The 18,413-nt window shown below is 37.9% G+C and overlaps 1 protein-coding gene across 36 annotated transcripts in view; it reads left to right on the top strand.

Annotated features, from left to right (window-relative positions):
- The window catches only part of KCNMA1 (potassium calcium-activated channel subfamily M alpha 1), a 715,366-nt gene that overhangs the window by 678,186 nt on the left and 18,767 nt on the right, over positions 1-18,413 (top strand). For all 36 annotated transcript variants that reach the window (XM_074339646.1, XM_074339645.1, XM_074339641.1 and 33 more), the window contains 2 exons: positions 16,112-16,306; positions 18,149-18,267. In XM_074339646.1, coding sequence (XP_074195747.1) covers positions 16,112-16,306; positions 18,149-18,267 — 314 coding nt within the window. The remainder of the gene's footprint in view (positions 1-16,111; positions 16,307-18,148; positions 18,268-18,413) is intronic.

Below are 18,413 nucleotides of genomic sequence, written 5' to 3'. Positions count from 1 at the left end.
CATCTATCTGTATATATATAATAACACATGAGTCAGAGATGGAGGCAGTAACTAGAAGGAACTAAAAGAGTGGGCAGGAATATAAATTGAGGAAGTGAGACTCCCCCAAGCAGCGGGAGCCAGAGGTAAGCTTCCATCTCCAACATTCTCTTACAGGCAACATCATGACATTTACACATCTCTTGAGATGTCGATGCTCTCATTTTTCTAGCACTTCTCCCCAAATTGTCATTTAATCATGTGTCTAAACATTCCCTGAATATTGTCCTTTAAAACTTAACTCCTGCTGCTTATTGCTTCATTTGTTACAAAAATAATGTTTGGATTCATCACAGGCATTTCTGGAACAGACAGGGATGTTACAGACGAGGCCTCGTGGCTTTCTCCTGCAAATCAGCAGCAGAAACACATGATGAGAGGGGATAATTAGGCTTATGAGCGTACGCCTCTAAGACTATCACAACTAAGAAACGTATTTTTCAGAATGATACCAACTTACTGCACACACACACAAACACACACACACACACACACACAAAGATGAAAGGAAGCCTCTCTGTAGTTAGAGCTGAAATGGGTACATGAATATTCAGATTTATTTTCTACACAGCCGCTACTCCCCCCTACCATCACCCCCATTTGAGTTCTACCTGGACCCTCCCTGGAAAAGGAAGATGAGTCATGGACTCAAGAGCTAGACTGCTTGGATGCGGATCTCAACACTGCCATTTACTGTCTGTGTAATTGTAAACTCTCCGTGCACCTCCATTTTCTCATCTTTAAAATGGGGATACTAATAGCACCTACCTCACAGGATTGTTGAAATGATTAAATGGGTTAAGTTATACAGTGATTCGTGCAGAACTTAGCACATAATTAGCCTTATATGCACTTATTGTTATTAATCAATACATTAGTCCGGCACTTACTTCATGCCAGGCCCTATTTTCCATGTCTGGGATTGAGTAGAGAAGAAGAAAGAGGAAGACTGTCCTCGTGTTGTTTGAACTTTCATTCCAGTGGGCGGTAACTGTGGAAGTGAATGAGTGAGGCTGTCCGATGCGGGTAACTGATCTGAAGCACATGCAGCAGTTGGATTGGGTGTGGACACCTGGTTTAGCCAAAGTGGTCAGAGTCAAGCTGTCTTAGGCGGTTACTTTGAAGCTGACTCTGAAAAATCAGAAGAAGAAAGTACCTGGAAGTCAGAGTGACTAGCTTTCCCAGGCAGAAGAAAGAGCAAGAGCTGAAAAGGAGGGCTGAGCTGGGTTTGGTTGGTCTGAGGGAGTGGGTGACAGCCATTGGGGTCAGAATGCAATAGATATTGCAAGCAGTGATATACAAGCAGCAGCCAGACAGGCAAGGCCATCGGCCACTCCATGAGTATTCTGAGTACAAAAGACCACATCCAGTGAAGTTTAAGTCTGGGTGTAGACATTTCAGTCTTGGTTAGAAGATGCCCCTTCTTGTGGATGCCACCAGCATCCTTATAATGCCACTGGAGAGTGTGCCCATCTGGAAGATGGACCCATATGACTTACTCTCTTAACTGTCCTTGCATTAAGGACTGAACTCTTGAACTGTGTTATGGAGAAGACCAAGTTCTTGGTTAGCCCAGACTGACCCAGTGACATGTGAAATAAGTTACCTAAACAAATGATTCCCCCGTGGCCCTATTCCTTACCCTCCATTCAAGAATATCCATGTCTACTGTTCACAAGGAGAGTGAGCAGCCATGGGCCATCCGAGGCAGCTGAGCTCGCATTGGTGTTGGTATGACAAACAGTAGTTATGTTCTGTTGGACTCAGAATGTGTCACCGCTGTCACATCAGGCCACGGAGGCCTGGGATTGAAAAAAACAAAAAAAGTCAAATAGTTCTCATCCTCATGAAAGAAAAATACTAAAAATAAAAACCTACACCATGAAAACGAGGAACTATAAAAAATGGCAGCTGTGACATGGAAAATGACAATTTTAGCGCAATTATAAACGAAAGGCAAAGTGCCATTAAAGTTAAGGCAATGTTATTAAAAGATGTGTTAATTTTCAGTTAAATTTTCTATAAAGGACCAATTAGTTTAAAAGGCTTGACAGCATTAACTGTGAAACATAAGCTCTGATAATTATACTTTAAAAAAATAAAAAGAGGAAGATGCTCCACCGTGTTGGAGACACACGTGCAGAGGGCGTCCACAGAGCGGGCTAGATGGCGCTGTGGGCTCAGATTTCCCTGTTGTAAGCACTTTGTCGCTTCCCCAGCATTTCCTGGTTCCCTCAATGCCTGTTGCTCTGTGGACTTACAGGATCTGAGATCATCAAAGTTTAAAAGCCAAGGGGGTCACACATGTGATGTGGGCCTGCTCTCTGATACTAGAGATGAGAACACAGGCACAGAGAGAAGGGGATTTTCTAAATTGGTTGCATTGCTAGTCGCTTGTTCTTTTTATGAAGTACCATTTATCGAGTATTCATTGTGCATTAGAAGTTACACAATGTATCTCATTTACAGAATCCTATAAACTGGGTTTGGGTTGTTTTGTTTTGCTTTGTTTTCTGTTATGTGGATGAAGAATCTGAGTCACAGAAAAAAGAAAAACACAAGGTTAGGCAACTTTCCCATTGTCATAGCTATTGCCAGGCAAAGCAGAGTTGAAACCACACTAGCTGAATTCTGAAGTCTGTACACACAGCCGGGGTGCATCACTGCCTTACTTAGAAATCAGACATCCCTGATCAGGTGTGGAACCCTGTCCTTGGTAATGGGAAGACACAGGTCTCCTGATTCCAGGTGCTTAGTTCTGGCAAGCTCTCTAACACCTGTGTGACACAAGAACAGCCATAGCCAAGGCCTCTCCCCAAAGCATCCCTGGAGACTAGTTCTGCCAGGGTTGGGGTTCTGCACAAGAGTCCCTCACAAGGCTTCTAGCACAGGTGTAGTGAACATGGGCCATGGTAAGGCCCCCCAAAGACTAGCAGTACAAAAGCTTAGGAGGCAAAGGATCACACATACATGTTACAACCCTCCATTCAGAATTTTGTAATTCTTCAATTCTAGCATTTCTGTTAACCCAGAAAGAATTGTGCCTTCTGGGTCAGGTGAGTTGTAGAGAGGTTGTTCTAGCTGGCACATCCTCCACCGGAATTGTCATTGATAATGGGCATTTGAAGTCCTAGAACCTGGCTTTCCCCAGGATGCTGAAACAGCCACTTCCTATGCAGAAAGCCCCGGATTTAGTGGATAATTGCAAACCACTGTATGCTCTGTGAGTGACCACATTAAAAAACAAAAACAAAAACAAATCTGTGACCTCCAATATGACCGACTGGACATCCTTTTTCAGGGAAAGCATTGTCTTTCTGCCAGGTTACAGAGATCACAACGAAACCTTGATACATGCCCAAAGCACAACCGATGCAATACTCAAAGTACTTAACTGCAGCTAACTACTGAGGCACCCATATGGGACCAAGAGTGCTCTGCTGACAGAAAGGAAGGCATCATTATTCTCTGTCATAGCAGGTAGTGCTGCCACAGCCCTGCTCCCTGATGCCTGTGTGGAGAAAACTCACAGAGAGGGAGCTGGGATAGAGACAATGCCAGCTCAGAGGGCAGAGAATTGTGCTCGGTGTGGCGAGTGGTTCCAGAGGTGTTCAAGCACCTATGAAACCCTGTGGCCCACCCTGAAATCACACATGTTGGTGGCAATTTAGAAAGTGACACACACTTTGAATAGCACACAATTTCAGGCCAAACCAAGACCCAGGGATTAGTAAGTGCTCAATAAATGTCAGCAACTGATTGATCAAAAAGATTATGCTGTTTCCGTGTAACTGATTTCATGACAGAAGGGGAAACATGTGAAGGTCAAGTCCTAAAGATTTGACAAAACAATAACCTTTTATGTTGACCGTCTAGACTTATCAGTGCAAAGCAGAACTTACAGTGTTCTTTGTTTAAACATCACTGACCACGTTTTTATTAGAAAAATTATTCATGCTCAGTGTGGGAAGCACAGAAACACATACAAAAGAAAATTTAAATGAACCATATTCCCAACACCTAAAGATAAGCATGGTTAGTATTTTGCTATATTTCCTTCCAGGTGGGTAGATAAATATGAAATCATGCAGTTTTTTGTCTTGTATATTTTTTTTCCATTTATTTTCACAGTATTTTATCCAGAGCATTTAATTATGGCATATTCTTGGGTATCAGGATTTGCAAAGCCTCCATAGGACTTCATGAGACACCAGCATACAGAAGCTCTAAAATCTATTTAACCAGTATCTATTGTGGGACATTTCACTTGTTAATTTTTTTGTTGTAACAATCATTAACCCTATGATCAACATTATTGGATGTAAATATTTGAACAAGAATCAACTTATTATCTTGAGGTAAATGTACTGGGTTTTTAACAAATATGAACATTTTCAAGCTCTCAATACATACTGCCAGATCATCTCCCAGAAATAGTTACACACCGTCACTGGTGTGTAAATGCCATCTCATGCACTCCTGTGAGCACAGGTTAACATTTTCCCTAGGAGGCCCTTTAACTGTGTTTATGATGGTTTTGAAGTACATCAAATTTTAATTTGTGTGTTATCATGTAAATGCGTATTTTCTTTTGTGAATTCATCAATAGTTTTTATGCTTAAGAAGTGCTTGCCAAACAAGAGAACTATCAGGTATCCTGAAATCAGTTAAATATCAGCTATATTTTCATCAGATTGTTGGTGGCTACATTTTTTTGTCTTTAACTATTGATAACATTTACTTCCTTCCCCTCCCTGCCCGCCCAGCTTTCTTGAGATATAATTGACTTATAACATTATGTAAGTTTAAGGTGTACAATGTAATCATTTGATGTATGTATATGCTGCAAAATGATTACCACAATAAGATTAATTAACACATCCATTACCTCACATAATTACAACGTAGGGGGGGAGGGCTGAGAAATTAAAAAAATGTACTCTTTTAGCAACTTTAAAATATACACTATAATATTTTTAACTATAGTCACCAATGCTGTATGTTACATCCCTAGAACTTATTCATCTTATAGTTGAAAGTTTGTATCCTTTGACTACCTTCACCCATTTCCCTAACCTCTACCTCCCATCTCCACAACCACCAATCTGTTCTCTGTTTCTATGAGAGCATTTTTTTTATATTACACGTAAAAGTGAGATTCTACAGTATTTGTATTTCTCTGGCTTATTTCACTTAGCATAATACTTTCGGAATTCATCCATGTTATTGCAAACACAGCGCTTCCTGCTTTTTATGGCTGAATAATATTCCGTTGTGTATATATCACATTTTCTTTATTCGCTCATATGTTGATGGACACAGGTTTTTTTCCATGCCTTGGCTATTGTATAATGTTGCAGTGCACGTTGGAATGCAGAAGATACCTTTGAGATAATGATTTCATTTCTTTAGGATACATACACATAAGTTGAATTGCTGGGTTATATGGTAGTTCTGTTTGTAATTTTTTGTGGCACATCTGACTGTTTTCCGTAGTGACTGTACCAGTTTACATTCCCACCAACAATGTACTCCACATCTTCACCAATACATGTTATATCTTATCTTTTTGACAATAGTCATTCTAACAGGTGTGATGTGATATCTTACTGTGGTTTTGTTTTGCATTTCCCTGATGTTGGCCACCTTTTCATGTTCCTGTTGGCCATTTGAATATCTGCTTTGGAAAAATGTTTGTTCAGTTCCTTTGCCCGTTTGGATTTTTTTCTATGGAGTTGTATGAATTCCATTTACTTCCTTTTTTACAATTTTTTTTTCAAATCATTTTTTTTAATTTGTTTTTTTCTTTTTTTAAATTTATTTTTTAAATTTATTGGGGTGACAATTGTTAGTAAAATTACATAGATTTCAGGTGTACAATTCTGTATTACATCACCTATAAATCCCATTGTGTGTTCATCACCCAGAGTCAGTTCTCCTTCCATCACCATATATTTGATCCCCTTTACCCTCATCTCCCACCCCTCACCCCCCTTACCCTCTGGTAACCACTAAACTATTGTCTGTGTCTATGAGTTTCTGTTTCTCATTTGTTTTTTACAAATTTAAATATATTTTCACAGTAGAAAATATATGAAATAAATTAAATTATAGGAAAGATAAAAGTCAATCAGAATTCTATCACCAAGAATTAATCACCACGTAAAATTTTGGGGTACTAAGTACAGTTATTTTTACGTAAATGTAAACATATCAGTTGAAGTCTGCACTTTTAACATGAATTTTAATCATGGTGTTTTTTGGGATCCTGCTCTTTTGAACGTTTTAATATTATATCATATAATTGTTACCATGCCATTAAATATTCTCTGAAAGCATAATATTAATATCTGTACAATGTAAGTAAGATAAGCATATCATTATTTGTTTATTCATTACTAAGTTGTTGAAAAAATTTTTTTCCAGATAGCCAGTTTCCCTTAAACTATATGTTGAATGAACATACCTTCCACATGGTGTATGATGCTTTCCTTATCATACTAAGGAATGGATCGGAAAACTTTTATTTTTGTAAAGGGCCAGATGGTGAATATTTTAAGCTTTTGAGAGCCGTACAGATTCTGCCAATCCTACTCAACTCAGCCATTATAACACAAAAGACAGTTTGCAAACAAATGGGTATGTCTGGGTCCCAATAAAACTTTATTTTAAAAAAACAAGGGACAAGACAGATTTGGCCAGACTTGCTAACTCCTGTACTAAGGTCTTATAACTCCTAGGCTATGGCTGTCATTAATCCATTCTGGTGGATTGGTCTTCCAATTTTTAATACTGTCTACACTCTTTAGTTATGGAAACTTTAATATTTATTATAGTACCTGGAAGGATAATTTCATAACCTATTTCTAGAGGAAATATAGCATAATTTTATCAAGTTTTTTAAAAGATTAGTTGAAGCTATAATTAGGCATATATCAAACAAAATTTTTACTAGAAAAAATCATGACCTTATAATATCCAGTTTACATGTTAAGGAACATGCAATATCTCTCTTTTTAAAAAAATAATCTCTATTTCTCTGTAAACTATCATTACTTTGCTTTCTGCTGAAAACCAGTAGCTATTCTTCTTACTCATGTCCAGTGACTGGGATTAAAGAAAGCTTTTCAGAGTAGTGTTAATTCTCAAACATATATAGCACTGTATTTTCTTTCTTATTTCTAATTTTATTTCTTTTTTGTTGCAGTTATATTTGTCATAGGTTTGTTTACTTTGTTTTTCAAAGAATTATTTCTTATATTAATTCACTAAATAGCTTCTTGCTATTTCATTCATTGTTGCTATATTATTTCATCCTGCTTTACTTAGATAAAAAGAATAATAAAAGACAATTCAGTTCATGCTTAGCATTATTTATTGTAATTCTTTCATATTTAATAATAAAAGCATTTAAGGCTCTTAATTTGTCTCTGTAGCTTTGGCCTCAATCCATGACATTTTTATATGTCATTTTCAAATAGTTTTCAATTTTTGAATGTATTCTAAGTTTGATTTCCATTGTGACCTATAGTTATTTAGTACACTTTTTAAAAAGACTTGGCAGTGTTGGGATATTTTACTTTTGTTTCTACTATTATATTAACTTTTAAAATGTAGACTGTACAGCTCATACTTTGTCATGTATATTGAGATTTTATACTATGGGCTATTGATCATTTTTTCATAATTATTGTTTAGAAGCTACCTAAAAATATTGCAAAGTTTAGCACAAGTCTACTAAATCATCCTCATTATAGCATTAATTTTTTTATATTTTGGTCTGTTTGATCTGTGAAAGCTAGAAACACAGTGATATTTAATATATCACTTTAACACATCACTCTCAGTCCATATTCATGTTACTGTAATTGCTGATTAGTTTTGCTTTCTATGTTTCAGTTGTATTATTTTCTCCACAAGTAAGTTTTATTTTTAAGCTATTTTATTTTTTTATTTGTACATTTTTTCAATTACAGTTGACATTCAATATAGTTTCAGGTATACAACATAGTGGTTAGACATTTATATAACAGTAAATTTTATCTTTATTGTAAATTTTAACTATCAATATAAAGCTAACTCAATGTTATATTTTTTTCTTTACTATATGCTTCCTATACCTATTTTGTTTTGTTTCTCCTGTTTGTCTCTGAAAATATTAGAATTTGATTTTGATTTTGGCTTTTGAACAAGTCTGAGAATTGTTGCCATTTTATCAAATAATTTAACTCATTTATGTTTAGTTATGTAACATATAATGCAATAATTTGCATTATGCTTTATACATGCTTTTATAATTATGTCTTTTATTATCCGTCTTTGAGTATATGAATATTTTTTATACTTATTTCCTCTAGTGATGTGTAAACTAGCCATTCTATTTTTAACTCTAGTTAGTGGTTACCAGCCATTCTACAAATATAATTGAAACTATATTTTCTAAGTGTTATTATCTAGAAAAATATACTAGTTCTTGATATGAGATCAAGGAATGTACATGTCTTTATGTGCATCTTTCTCTCTCCTATCTCATTTTCTGACTTTTAAAAATAATTTAATGTTACTGTATTAGTAGATAATTTTATATCACATTTTTTTCTTTCAAAAATTTCTTTTGACATTCACATTAAGGTTTGTAATGATATTTACAGCAGTTTTTTTTAATTTCATGTTTTAATATATTTCACCAATTTTTTCCTCTTTTTAAATTAGTTTCAAGTGTACAAAACAACATAATGATTAGACATTTATATACCTCACAAAGTGATAACCCCCCAAGTCTACTACTCCTCTGACATTGTACATAGGTATTACAATACCATTGACTATATACCCTATACAGTACTTTACATCCCGTGACTATATATATATATATATACACACACACATATATATACGTATATACATATATATAGTGTGATCAAACAATATGATGAATGTTTACATAAAAAATATTAATTACTGTAAAAGACACATTGCCATTAATCCCCCTCAAAATACTCTTCCTTGCTTCAAACACACTTATACATATATTTGATGTTCAATACTATTCTGCATCAGCTTCAGGGGTACAGTGCAGTGGTCAGGCATCTACACAACCTTTGATGTGATCCCCCCAATAAGTCCAGTACCATCTGACACCCTACATGATCTTTACAACATTATTGATTGTATTCCCCAGACTGTATTTTTTTAAACCAAATTTGCTCATTTTTTTAATTTTTAAAAGTTTCAAATGATCTTGAAGGAAGCTGATTTTTGTTTCTGAGTACTTTTTGAAGTGAAGTAAATCAATAAATGCTTAGGTACTCAGAGATTCAAAAATATTTCTATTGCTTTTAAAATAATTAATAATTTAGCTGCATGTAGAACTGTTGGCATAAATGTGTCCTTTCAAAACTTACTTGACATTGCTCTTAAGTTTTCTAGAGAAATCTCTGGCTAACCTGATCTTGTACTTTTTAAAAAAATATTACAGCACTGAATTAAATCACTTTTTTCATCATTTAATATTTTAAATTCAAATATTCACCTAATACGTACAGGTCTAGATGTTCTCACATTTACCTATGGAACATGTTGACCCTTATCTCAGTTCATTCTGTATTCATTTGTTTCCTTGCTTGCATGTTCATTTTTACCTGCTTGAATTTTGTTTACAACTATAACTTGTGAACACTTGCTATTTATCAATTCAACCTCTGTTGTCTTTTCTCAGTATCTATCATCATTCTTATTTAAAAATTCAGAAAAAGAAAAGTAAACTTATCCACACATTTCTTTATGTAGTTTAGTGAACTTCTTAGTTTTACTTCCACATCACTGTGTGTGTGTGTGTGTGTGTGTGATTTTCAGTTCTACAGCTACTGCTTCTGTTTTTAAATTGTGATAAGAACACTTAACATGAGATCTACCCACTTAATAAATTTTTCGATGTACAATACAGTGTTGTTAATTACATATCTGGCCATTACAAATTTGGTTACCTTTTAAGTATTTTTTAACATTTTTATTGAAATATAATCAACATCATGCAATTCACCCAATTAAAGTGTACAATTCGATGGCTTTTACTAGGTTGGTGCAAAAGTAATTGCGGTTTTTTGCAATTATTTTTAACCTTTTAAACCTCAATTACCTTTGCACCAACCTAATAGTATACTCACAGATACGTACAACAATCACCACAGTTAATTCTAGAACATTTTCATTGCCTCAAAAAGAAATCCATATCCTTAACTATCCCCCCACTACCCCTCTGTCCCCCTCCCCCAACCCCAAGCAGCCATTAATCTACTACCTATCTCTATAGGTTTGCCTCTTCTGGACATTTCATATAAATGGAATTATATAATGTGTAGGCTTCTGTGACTGACTTTGGTCACTTAGCATAATGTTTTCAAGGTTCCTTTATGTTGGAGCATGAATTAGTACTTCATTTCTGGCTTTGGCTGAAAAAAGTTTATCCATGGATGTAACACATTTTGTTTATGCATTCATTAGATGATGGGCATTTGGATTATTTTCACTTTTGGTTATTATGAATAATGCTGCTATAAACATCCCTGTCCAAGTTTCAAATGGACACATGTTTTCATTTCTCTTGGGTATATACAGAGGAGCAAAATTGGTGAGTTATATGGTAACTCGTTTTAACCATATGAGGAGCTACCAGACAGTTTTCCAAAATGCCTGCATCATTTTCTATTCCCACCAGCAGGAGTGTGTTAGGGTTCCAATTGCTGAATTTTCTTCATCCACTCTTGTTCTTATCTGTCTTTTTTATTATAGTCATTCTACTCGTTGTGAAGTGGTCTGGTTTTGGTCTGCATTTCATTAATGACTAGTGATATTGAGCATCTTTTCATTTATTTGTTGATCACTTGTATTTTTTATTTTGGGAGAAATGTTTACTCAAGTCTTTTGTCCATTTAAAAAAAAATGGGTAATTTGTCTTTATATTGATGGACTATTAGCTTTTTTATATATATCCTGGATACTAGACCCTTATCAGATGATTTGCAAATATTTTCTCTCATTCTGTACATTTTCTTTTCACTTTCTGGATAGTGTCCTTTGATACACAAAATATTTTTAATTTTGAGGAAATTCAGTTTACCTACTTTTTTCTTTTTTTTGCTTATGCTTTAGGTGTCATATCTAAAAATGCGTTTTCAAATCAAAGGTCATGAAGATTTACTCCTGTGTTTTCTTCTAAGTGTTTTATAGTTTTAGCTCTTATATTTAAGTCTTTGATCCATTCTGAGTTAATTTTGCTATGGTATGAGGTAAAGGTCCAACTTTATTCTGCATGTGGATGCCCAGTTGTTGCAGCTCCATTTGTTTAAGAGACTATATTCTTTCTCTGGAATAGTCTTGACACCCTTGTTCAAAATCAATTGACCATAAATACATGAGTTTATTTCTGGACTCTCAGTTCTGTTCCAATGGTCTATAGTATGTCTATCCTTATGTCAATACCACACTGGTTTGTTTAACTGGCTTTGAAATTAAAAAGTGAGTCCTCCAACTTTTTATTTTTTTATTTTTAAATTTTATTTATTTTTTATTTATTTTTTATTTATTTTTATAATTTATTTTTTAAATTTATTGGGGTGACAATTGTTAGTAAAATTACATAGATTTCTGGTGTACAATTCTGTATTACATCATCTATAAATCTCATTGTGTGTTCACCACCCAGAGTCAGTTCTCCTTCCATCACCATATATTTGATCCCCTTTACCCTCATCTCCCACCTCCCACCCCCCTTACCCTCTATATGAAACTTAAAAGCTTCTGCACAGCAAAAGAAACCATCGACAAAATAAAGAGGCCACCAACTGAATGGGAGGAGATTTTTGCAAATAGTGCCTCCGATAAGGGCCTAATATCCAGAATATACAAGGAACTCCTGCAACTCAACAACAGAAAAACAAACAACCCAATTGAAAAATGGGCAGAGGACTTGAAGAGACGTTTCTCCAAAGAGGACATACAAATGGCAAATAGACATATGAAAATATGCTCAACATCACTAATCATCAGAGAAATGCAAATCAAAACCACAATGAGATATCACCTCACCCCAGTCAGAATGGCTATCATCAACAAGGCAAATAGTAACAAGTGATGGAGAGGCTGTGGAGAAAAAGGAACCCTCATACACTGTTGGTGGGAATGCAGACTGGTGCAGCCACTATGGAAGACAGTGTGGAGGTTCCTCAAAAAATTACGAACAGAATTGCCGTATGACCCAGCAATCCCTCTTCTGGGTATCTACCCAAAAAATCTGAAAATATTTAGAGATAAAGACATGTGTGCTCCAATGTTCATTGCAGCTTTGTTTACGGTGGCCAAGACATGGAAACAACCAAAATGTCCTTCGATAGATGACTGGATAAAGAAGTTGTGGTACATATACACAATGGAATACTGTTCGGTGGTAAGAAAAGATGATATAGGAACATTTGTGACAACATGGATGGATCTTGAGAGTGTAATGCTGAGCAAAATAAGTCAGACAGAAAAAGCAGAGAACCATGTGATTTCACTGATATGTGGTATATAAACCAAAAACAACAAAAGAACAAGACAAACAAATGAGAAACAAAAACTCATAGACACAGACAATAGTTTAGTGGTTACCAACTTTTTATTTTAAAGATTGTTTTGGTTTTGGGGTCACTTGTAGTTTCATGTGAATTTTAGAATCAGCTTGTCCATTTCTGCAAAAATGGTCTTTGAGATTTTGATAGAAATTGCATTGAGTCTGTAGCTTGTTTTGAAGAGTATTGCCATCCTAATAATATTAGTCTTCCAATCCATGAACATGGGGTGCCTTTCCATTTATTTAGATCTTTTTAAATTTCTTTCAGCAATATTTTGTAGTTTTCAGTGTACCAGTCTTATATCTCCTTGGTTAAATGTATGACTAAGTATTTTATTCTTTGTGATGCTCTTATAGGTGGAATTGTTTTCTTAATTTCATTCTTGTATTGTTCATTGCAAGTACACAGATACACAAACGATTTTTCTATATTGATTTTCTATCCTGCAAAGTTGTTGAACTCATTTATTATCTATAATAGTATTTTAGTGGATGCCTTAGGATTTTATATATACAAGATTATGTTCTCAGGGAATAGAGACAGTTATACTTCTTCCTTTATAATATGGATGTCTTTTATTTCTTTCTAGCCCTGGCTAGAACCTCCAGGACTATGTTAAGGAGAAGTGGTGAGAGCCATTTCCTCCTCTTGTTCCTGATCTAAAAAGGAAAGCATCCAGTCTTTGAAAATTAAGTTTGATGTTAGCTGTGGGATTTTTCATGCATACTGTTTATCAGACTGAGGAAGTTAGAACTGGATATGTTACATGAAGTCAGCTTTCTTATCATCTGATCTTTTATTTGTTATAGATACTCTGTGTTTTTTTTTTTAATTGATTTCAAAACAAGTGTTTCCTAAATTTTTCTTTTACTTCTTCCAGTAACTAAATGATGCCCTGGGCATCTTCTTCCAACACAGAAAGAAGTTTTGCCATTGCTGGGGTGGGGACGGCTTCCTGGCACATCTTAAACACTGTGCTTCCCTTTTTAAAAATACTTATATTGGCTGTTATTCTCTCTCTCTCTCTCTCTCTCTCTCTCTCTCTCTCTCTCTCTCTCTCTCTCTCCCCCTCCCTCCCACTCTTTCTGTATTTGAGCGAAGAGACGTCTGCTTCTGTGTATGAGGTTATGTGTTCTGTTGTCCGTGTGCTGTTAGACACCCCTCACCCCTCAGTCTTGATCTAGAAGGTCAATGACAGAGCAAGAGCTCTTGTCAAAGTTCTGTGTCCAGCAGTTGCTCATTAATGAGCCACAGGGCTGAGGAGGGTCTCCTGCTTCTAATGATGGGCTATCTGACTGTAGGGAAGAGGATGTACCTCTGTAAACTTTGGAAATGTTTGTCTATGCACCCCGAGCCAACCCCTACTAGAGTGGGCATCTGGTGGCCTGTCCCACTGCTGCAGTCACAGCCCAGGATTCAGTCTCCTGGACCCTTGCTGTGCCATTCCTGAGGCTAAATGGGGTCTATGAAGGGAGGCATACTGACAAGCGCAGATTTCAAGGAGGAGATGAAAGACCTGGTTTGCCCCACCCCCAAAAAAGTGTAAAAGATTTTTAAAAAGGGAAGTTTGGGAATAAGTTGACTGACTATTCTTGTCATCATCAAAGGCACCAAGTCTCTGGTATTAGGCCAAAGGATTTATTAGTGCTTCCTTCGCACAAGCACTGTTCTAAGTGCCTCACGTCTATTATTTATCCGGTCCTTATAACCACTCTGTTGCTACATTTTGTAGATCATGAAACTGAGGCACAAAAATGACAAATAGCCTTCTACGGTCACGCAGCTACTGAGTAGTGAGGTCAGCGTTAAACCCACAGCCGGACTCTCCTGCCATAACCACTCTATGTCTATCTACTTATGTATCAATCTACCTATCTATCCAGTCAGATCATATATATAGAAATATACAATTTTGTGTACACACACACACACACACACACACACACACACCAGCAACATTTCCTCCTTCACTGTCCTAGTTATGCTTCTGCCCCCGGGCACAGCTGAGCTGTGGTAGAGGATACATTCTCCTTAGGTCCTGACGCGTTCTGAATAACACTTCTAGTTTCCTTTGCTCTTGGAATTTTGCAGCACTTTGGGTATTTTTGCAAATATTTCAATGAGGAAAGTGAATCCAGCCCCATTAGCAGGTCTCACCTGAACTCAGGAAAAAATGTCTAAGAGATACATTGTGAGTAATACGTTTATTTCCCATGGTGGGTATTACTGGGTTCAAGGAGCTGATTTTCCCGATTTCCCGACCAACTTTTCTTTGGATTTGGGAATGGGAAAGCGAAAAAAAATTCACAAGAACGGGTGGGAATTCCCGCCCGGAAACCCTAATCAGAAGTCCTCATGAGATTCTTTGCTTATAAACTTGATCTTAATAACTGTGCATATTTTACTGATGAGAAAATCAAAGTCCAGAGTGATTAGGCAACCTCCCAAAACATAGAACTAGTGATGGCCAACCAGCATGAGAACTCATCCTCACCTGGTTTGTTCCCCCACGATGTTTGGCCAGGTAAACTGTCTTAAGAATCTGCTGAAGTGAGCTACTTTTCCTAACCTGCTCCCAAAGGCCTTTACGTCCTCAAAAGCCACAGGCAAAATTTGGTTGGCTTTTATTTAACCTGCTCGATTTCTTCTTACACCGGAGAATGGAATACAGACCTTTAACTGAGACTTTTCTCAAATTAGCCTGGGTGACAAATGTCTTTTTTGAGCTCTTTTATTTGACATCCTATTATTATTATTTTTTAAACGTTCATTGTTTTACTCTTCACAGATCTGTTATGTTTCCAATGTGAGACAAATGTATACACATAGAGGAAGCTTCTCTAATAAGACAGATTTGCCTCAGGCTACTGAGGTTATAGGACAAACAACACCCAAATTGTACTCACCAGGATATCCATCTCGTTGTAAACTTATCAGACATATTTGATAGACTGTTATCAAAGCGTGTGATAAATTGTTGAGTATGTGGCCTTCATGATGCCCTGGGCATCTTCTTCCAACACAGAAAGAAGTTTTGCCTTTGCTGCGGGGGGGACGGCTTCCTGGCACATGGGTGAAGGGGACCTGAAAGGCAGCCCTGCTTGAGTTCGGGCAGGCTGCATTTTATTACACATGTAAGCAGTGTTTACATGCTTGTTAATCAGGTATGGTAAGCAGCAACCATTTGGACTTTAGCCCTTTAATAAAAACTCCCTCAATTGGTTTTTAAAAGTCAGGCTCTCGTGGCAGAACCAAGTAGGAGAGAAAAGAATGGAATAATTGGAGGCTGCTGTCTTTTCACTTCCCACCTAAAATTATTTGAAGAGACAGTCCAGAACTTGAAACAGAAATACCAAGGAAAGTTGTAATTTGGATGTCGGTTATCATGACTTTAGGGTGTTTGCTTAAAGGACTTTCCCCCATCTGTCTCTCTCTCTGTCTCTCTCTCTCTCTCCCCCCAGACATACTTCAATGACAATATCCTTACCCTGATCCGGACCCTGGTGACTGGAGGGGCCACGCCGGAGCTCGAGGCTCTGATTGCTGAGGAGAATGCTCTTCGAGGGGGCTACAGCACCCCCCAGACGCTCGCCAATAGGGACCGCTGTCGCGTGGCGCAGTTAGCACTGCTGGATGGGCCCTTTGCAGACTTGGGGGTGAGTTCACAGTGCAGAGGTCAACTAAGCCTGCTGTTTGGTAATAGCTTGGTCTGAGTGAACGGGGTGCCAGACGGTAGCAAGTGGGGTATCTGACTTTGCCACCTTCCATAGTAAATAACTGAGAGGTTATGGTTTACTGTGTATCAGGCACTGTGTTTTATATGTAATCATTCGTTTTTATCCTCATGGTGACCCTTTGATGTAGGTTCTAGTATCAGATCCTCTGAGGCTCAGAGAGACTGAAGACTGGTCCTCTCAGGAATTTGCACCAGGAAGCCTGGCTGCAGAGTCTGTGGCTTCCTCGCTCCCCTCAGGTATCTCCTACCATGAGACAGGAGGCAGCAGGTGCTGCAGTATGCAGCCAAGACTGGGAACCCTTACTTCACGGTATTAGCAGCCCTCAGGGCCATTTAACCCCAACTGCACCCTTAGTAGCCCGTGAGGAGCTTTTACAAACCATTGATGGCCATGCCTCGCCCGCAGGATTCTGAGCTTTTGTGTCTGGGTAGGACCCAGGCATTGGTGGTTTTCAGAACATCACCTGTAATTATGTGCATCCAGAACCACTGGCCAAACAAATAGCAACTCACGTGGATCCTTTAATGTCTCTAATTCCAGACCCAGGTCTTCTAATTTCTGAGGCTGGACCCAGTCACTCTCCCCCATGCCCTCCCTGCTGCAGAAGTGACCAATGTCTCCCTTTGGGTTCCACACACCAGCCTGCTTCAAGCACTTTGGCAGAAGTACGTAGTCTTAACCCTTATTCCCAGCCCTACTCCAGGGATGCGTTCAAGGGTTGGAGCCATAAGTCTTGGGACCAGTAAACCCATTGCACAAATAACAGTGTCGCCCAAGGAAAAGGGTTGCTTTCTTCAGAAACCCAGGTGCCGACTTGCACCATATTTTAGTTTGATTATGGGCAGGGACCTATATTTGAAAGGCAGTTTCCATAGCTAGTGGCTCTTTTTATCTATTACTTACTTACTGATACACTTTCAGAAGACAAAGACTTTATATAATGGTAACAGTTGGCTCCGTTTGTGTTCTCTAATATGATGCCCACATGGAGATTCCAATGACAGGAAGGGCAAGTGCAGTTACTTTGTTCCAAGGGAAGTCATTCTTCAGTGTCCTTCCTATAATAACGCCTACCTGGAGCCACCTGGCTGCATGAAGCCAGCATTTCCAAATGAATGAATTTGCTTTCACATTCCACATCAGGCCCCGGACTCTTAGACTGTGAACTGATTAGAACTGTGAATCCCAGTTATTCAGCCTGCAGACCTCCAGCTCCTAGGGAAACACTTTCTCTTCCACTCTTGCCATCTCAGAGGTCTGTAAATTGTGCTTTTCACACAGTCCTTACCTGAAGGAGTCTGTCACCATAGTACCTGGTGGGGTCTTTTCTCCGTGCAGTGATTTTAATTATCACTCAAGCAGTTTTGACAACATGGTCAGATCACAGTGATTACAGCTAAGTTGGGGCTAAACATAATCACCATTTTGCAGAGCTGGCTTCTTTTCCTCAGCCGACCATACATCTGAGACCTTTCAGCTTTACACCCTCTCTTAAAGTGAGGGAGAGACACAGTCTCCTTAGAGCTACAGATGGAAAGCTAGAGAGAACCAAGGGAAAACCAGACATGGTTCCCCCAAATCACCAATGCTAGGTGTAGGCTGGTAACCACACTGACTTTTTCAGCCAGCGTCCCTCGGTACAGACCCTCCAACTCAGGAGACACCAAAACAAGCTTTCATGAAAAGGCCCATTTCCCCCTGGACCTCTACTTTCAGGCCAATAAAAGTGATGTTTCTCTCTGTTCTTTTGTTGTCTCCCAGGATGGTGGTTGTTATGGTGATCTGTTCTGCAAAGCTCTGAAAACGTATAATATGCTTTGTTTCGGAATTTATCGGCTGAGAGATGCTCACCTCAGCACCCCCAGCCAATGTACGAAGAGGTATGTTTGCGCTCTGTTCTCCCACGCGAATACAAAGACATAACTGCCATCTCCTGCCCCACCCCATGAAGGCAAAGGCCTTTATACATACTCTCAGAATGCAAATTACTCTGCCCACATTCAATCCAACACTGGGTTTGGAGATT

This window comes from Rhinolophus sinicus, linkage group LG07, assembly GCF_036562045.2.
Source record: "Rhinolophus sinicus isolate RSC01 linkage group LG07, ASM3656204v1, whole genome shotgun sequence".
In the NCBI taxonomy this organism is placed as follows: domain Eukaryota; kingdom Metazoa; phylum Chordata; class Mammalia; order Chiroptera; family Rhinolophidae; genus Rhinolophus; species Rhinolophus sinicus.
Note: the sequence above shows the minus strand (reverse complement) of the source record. Positions and strands in the feature narration are given on the sequence as shown.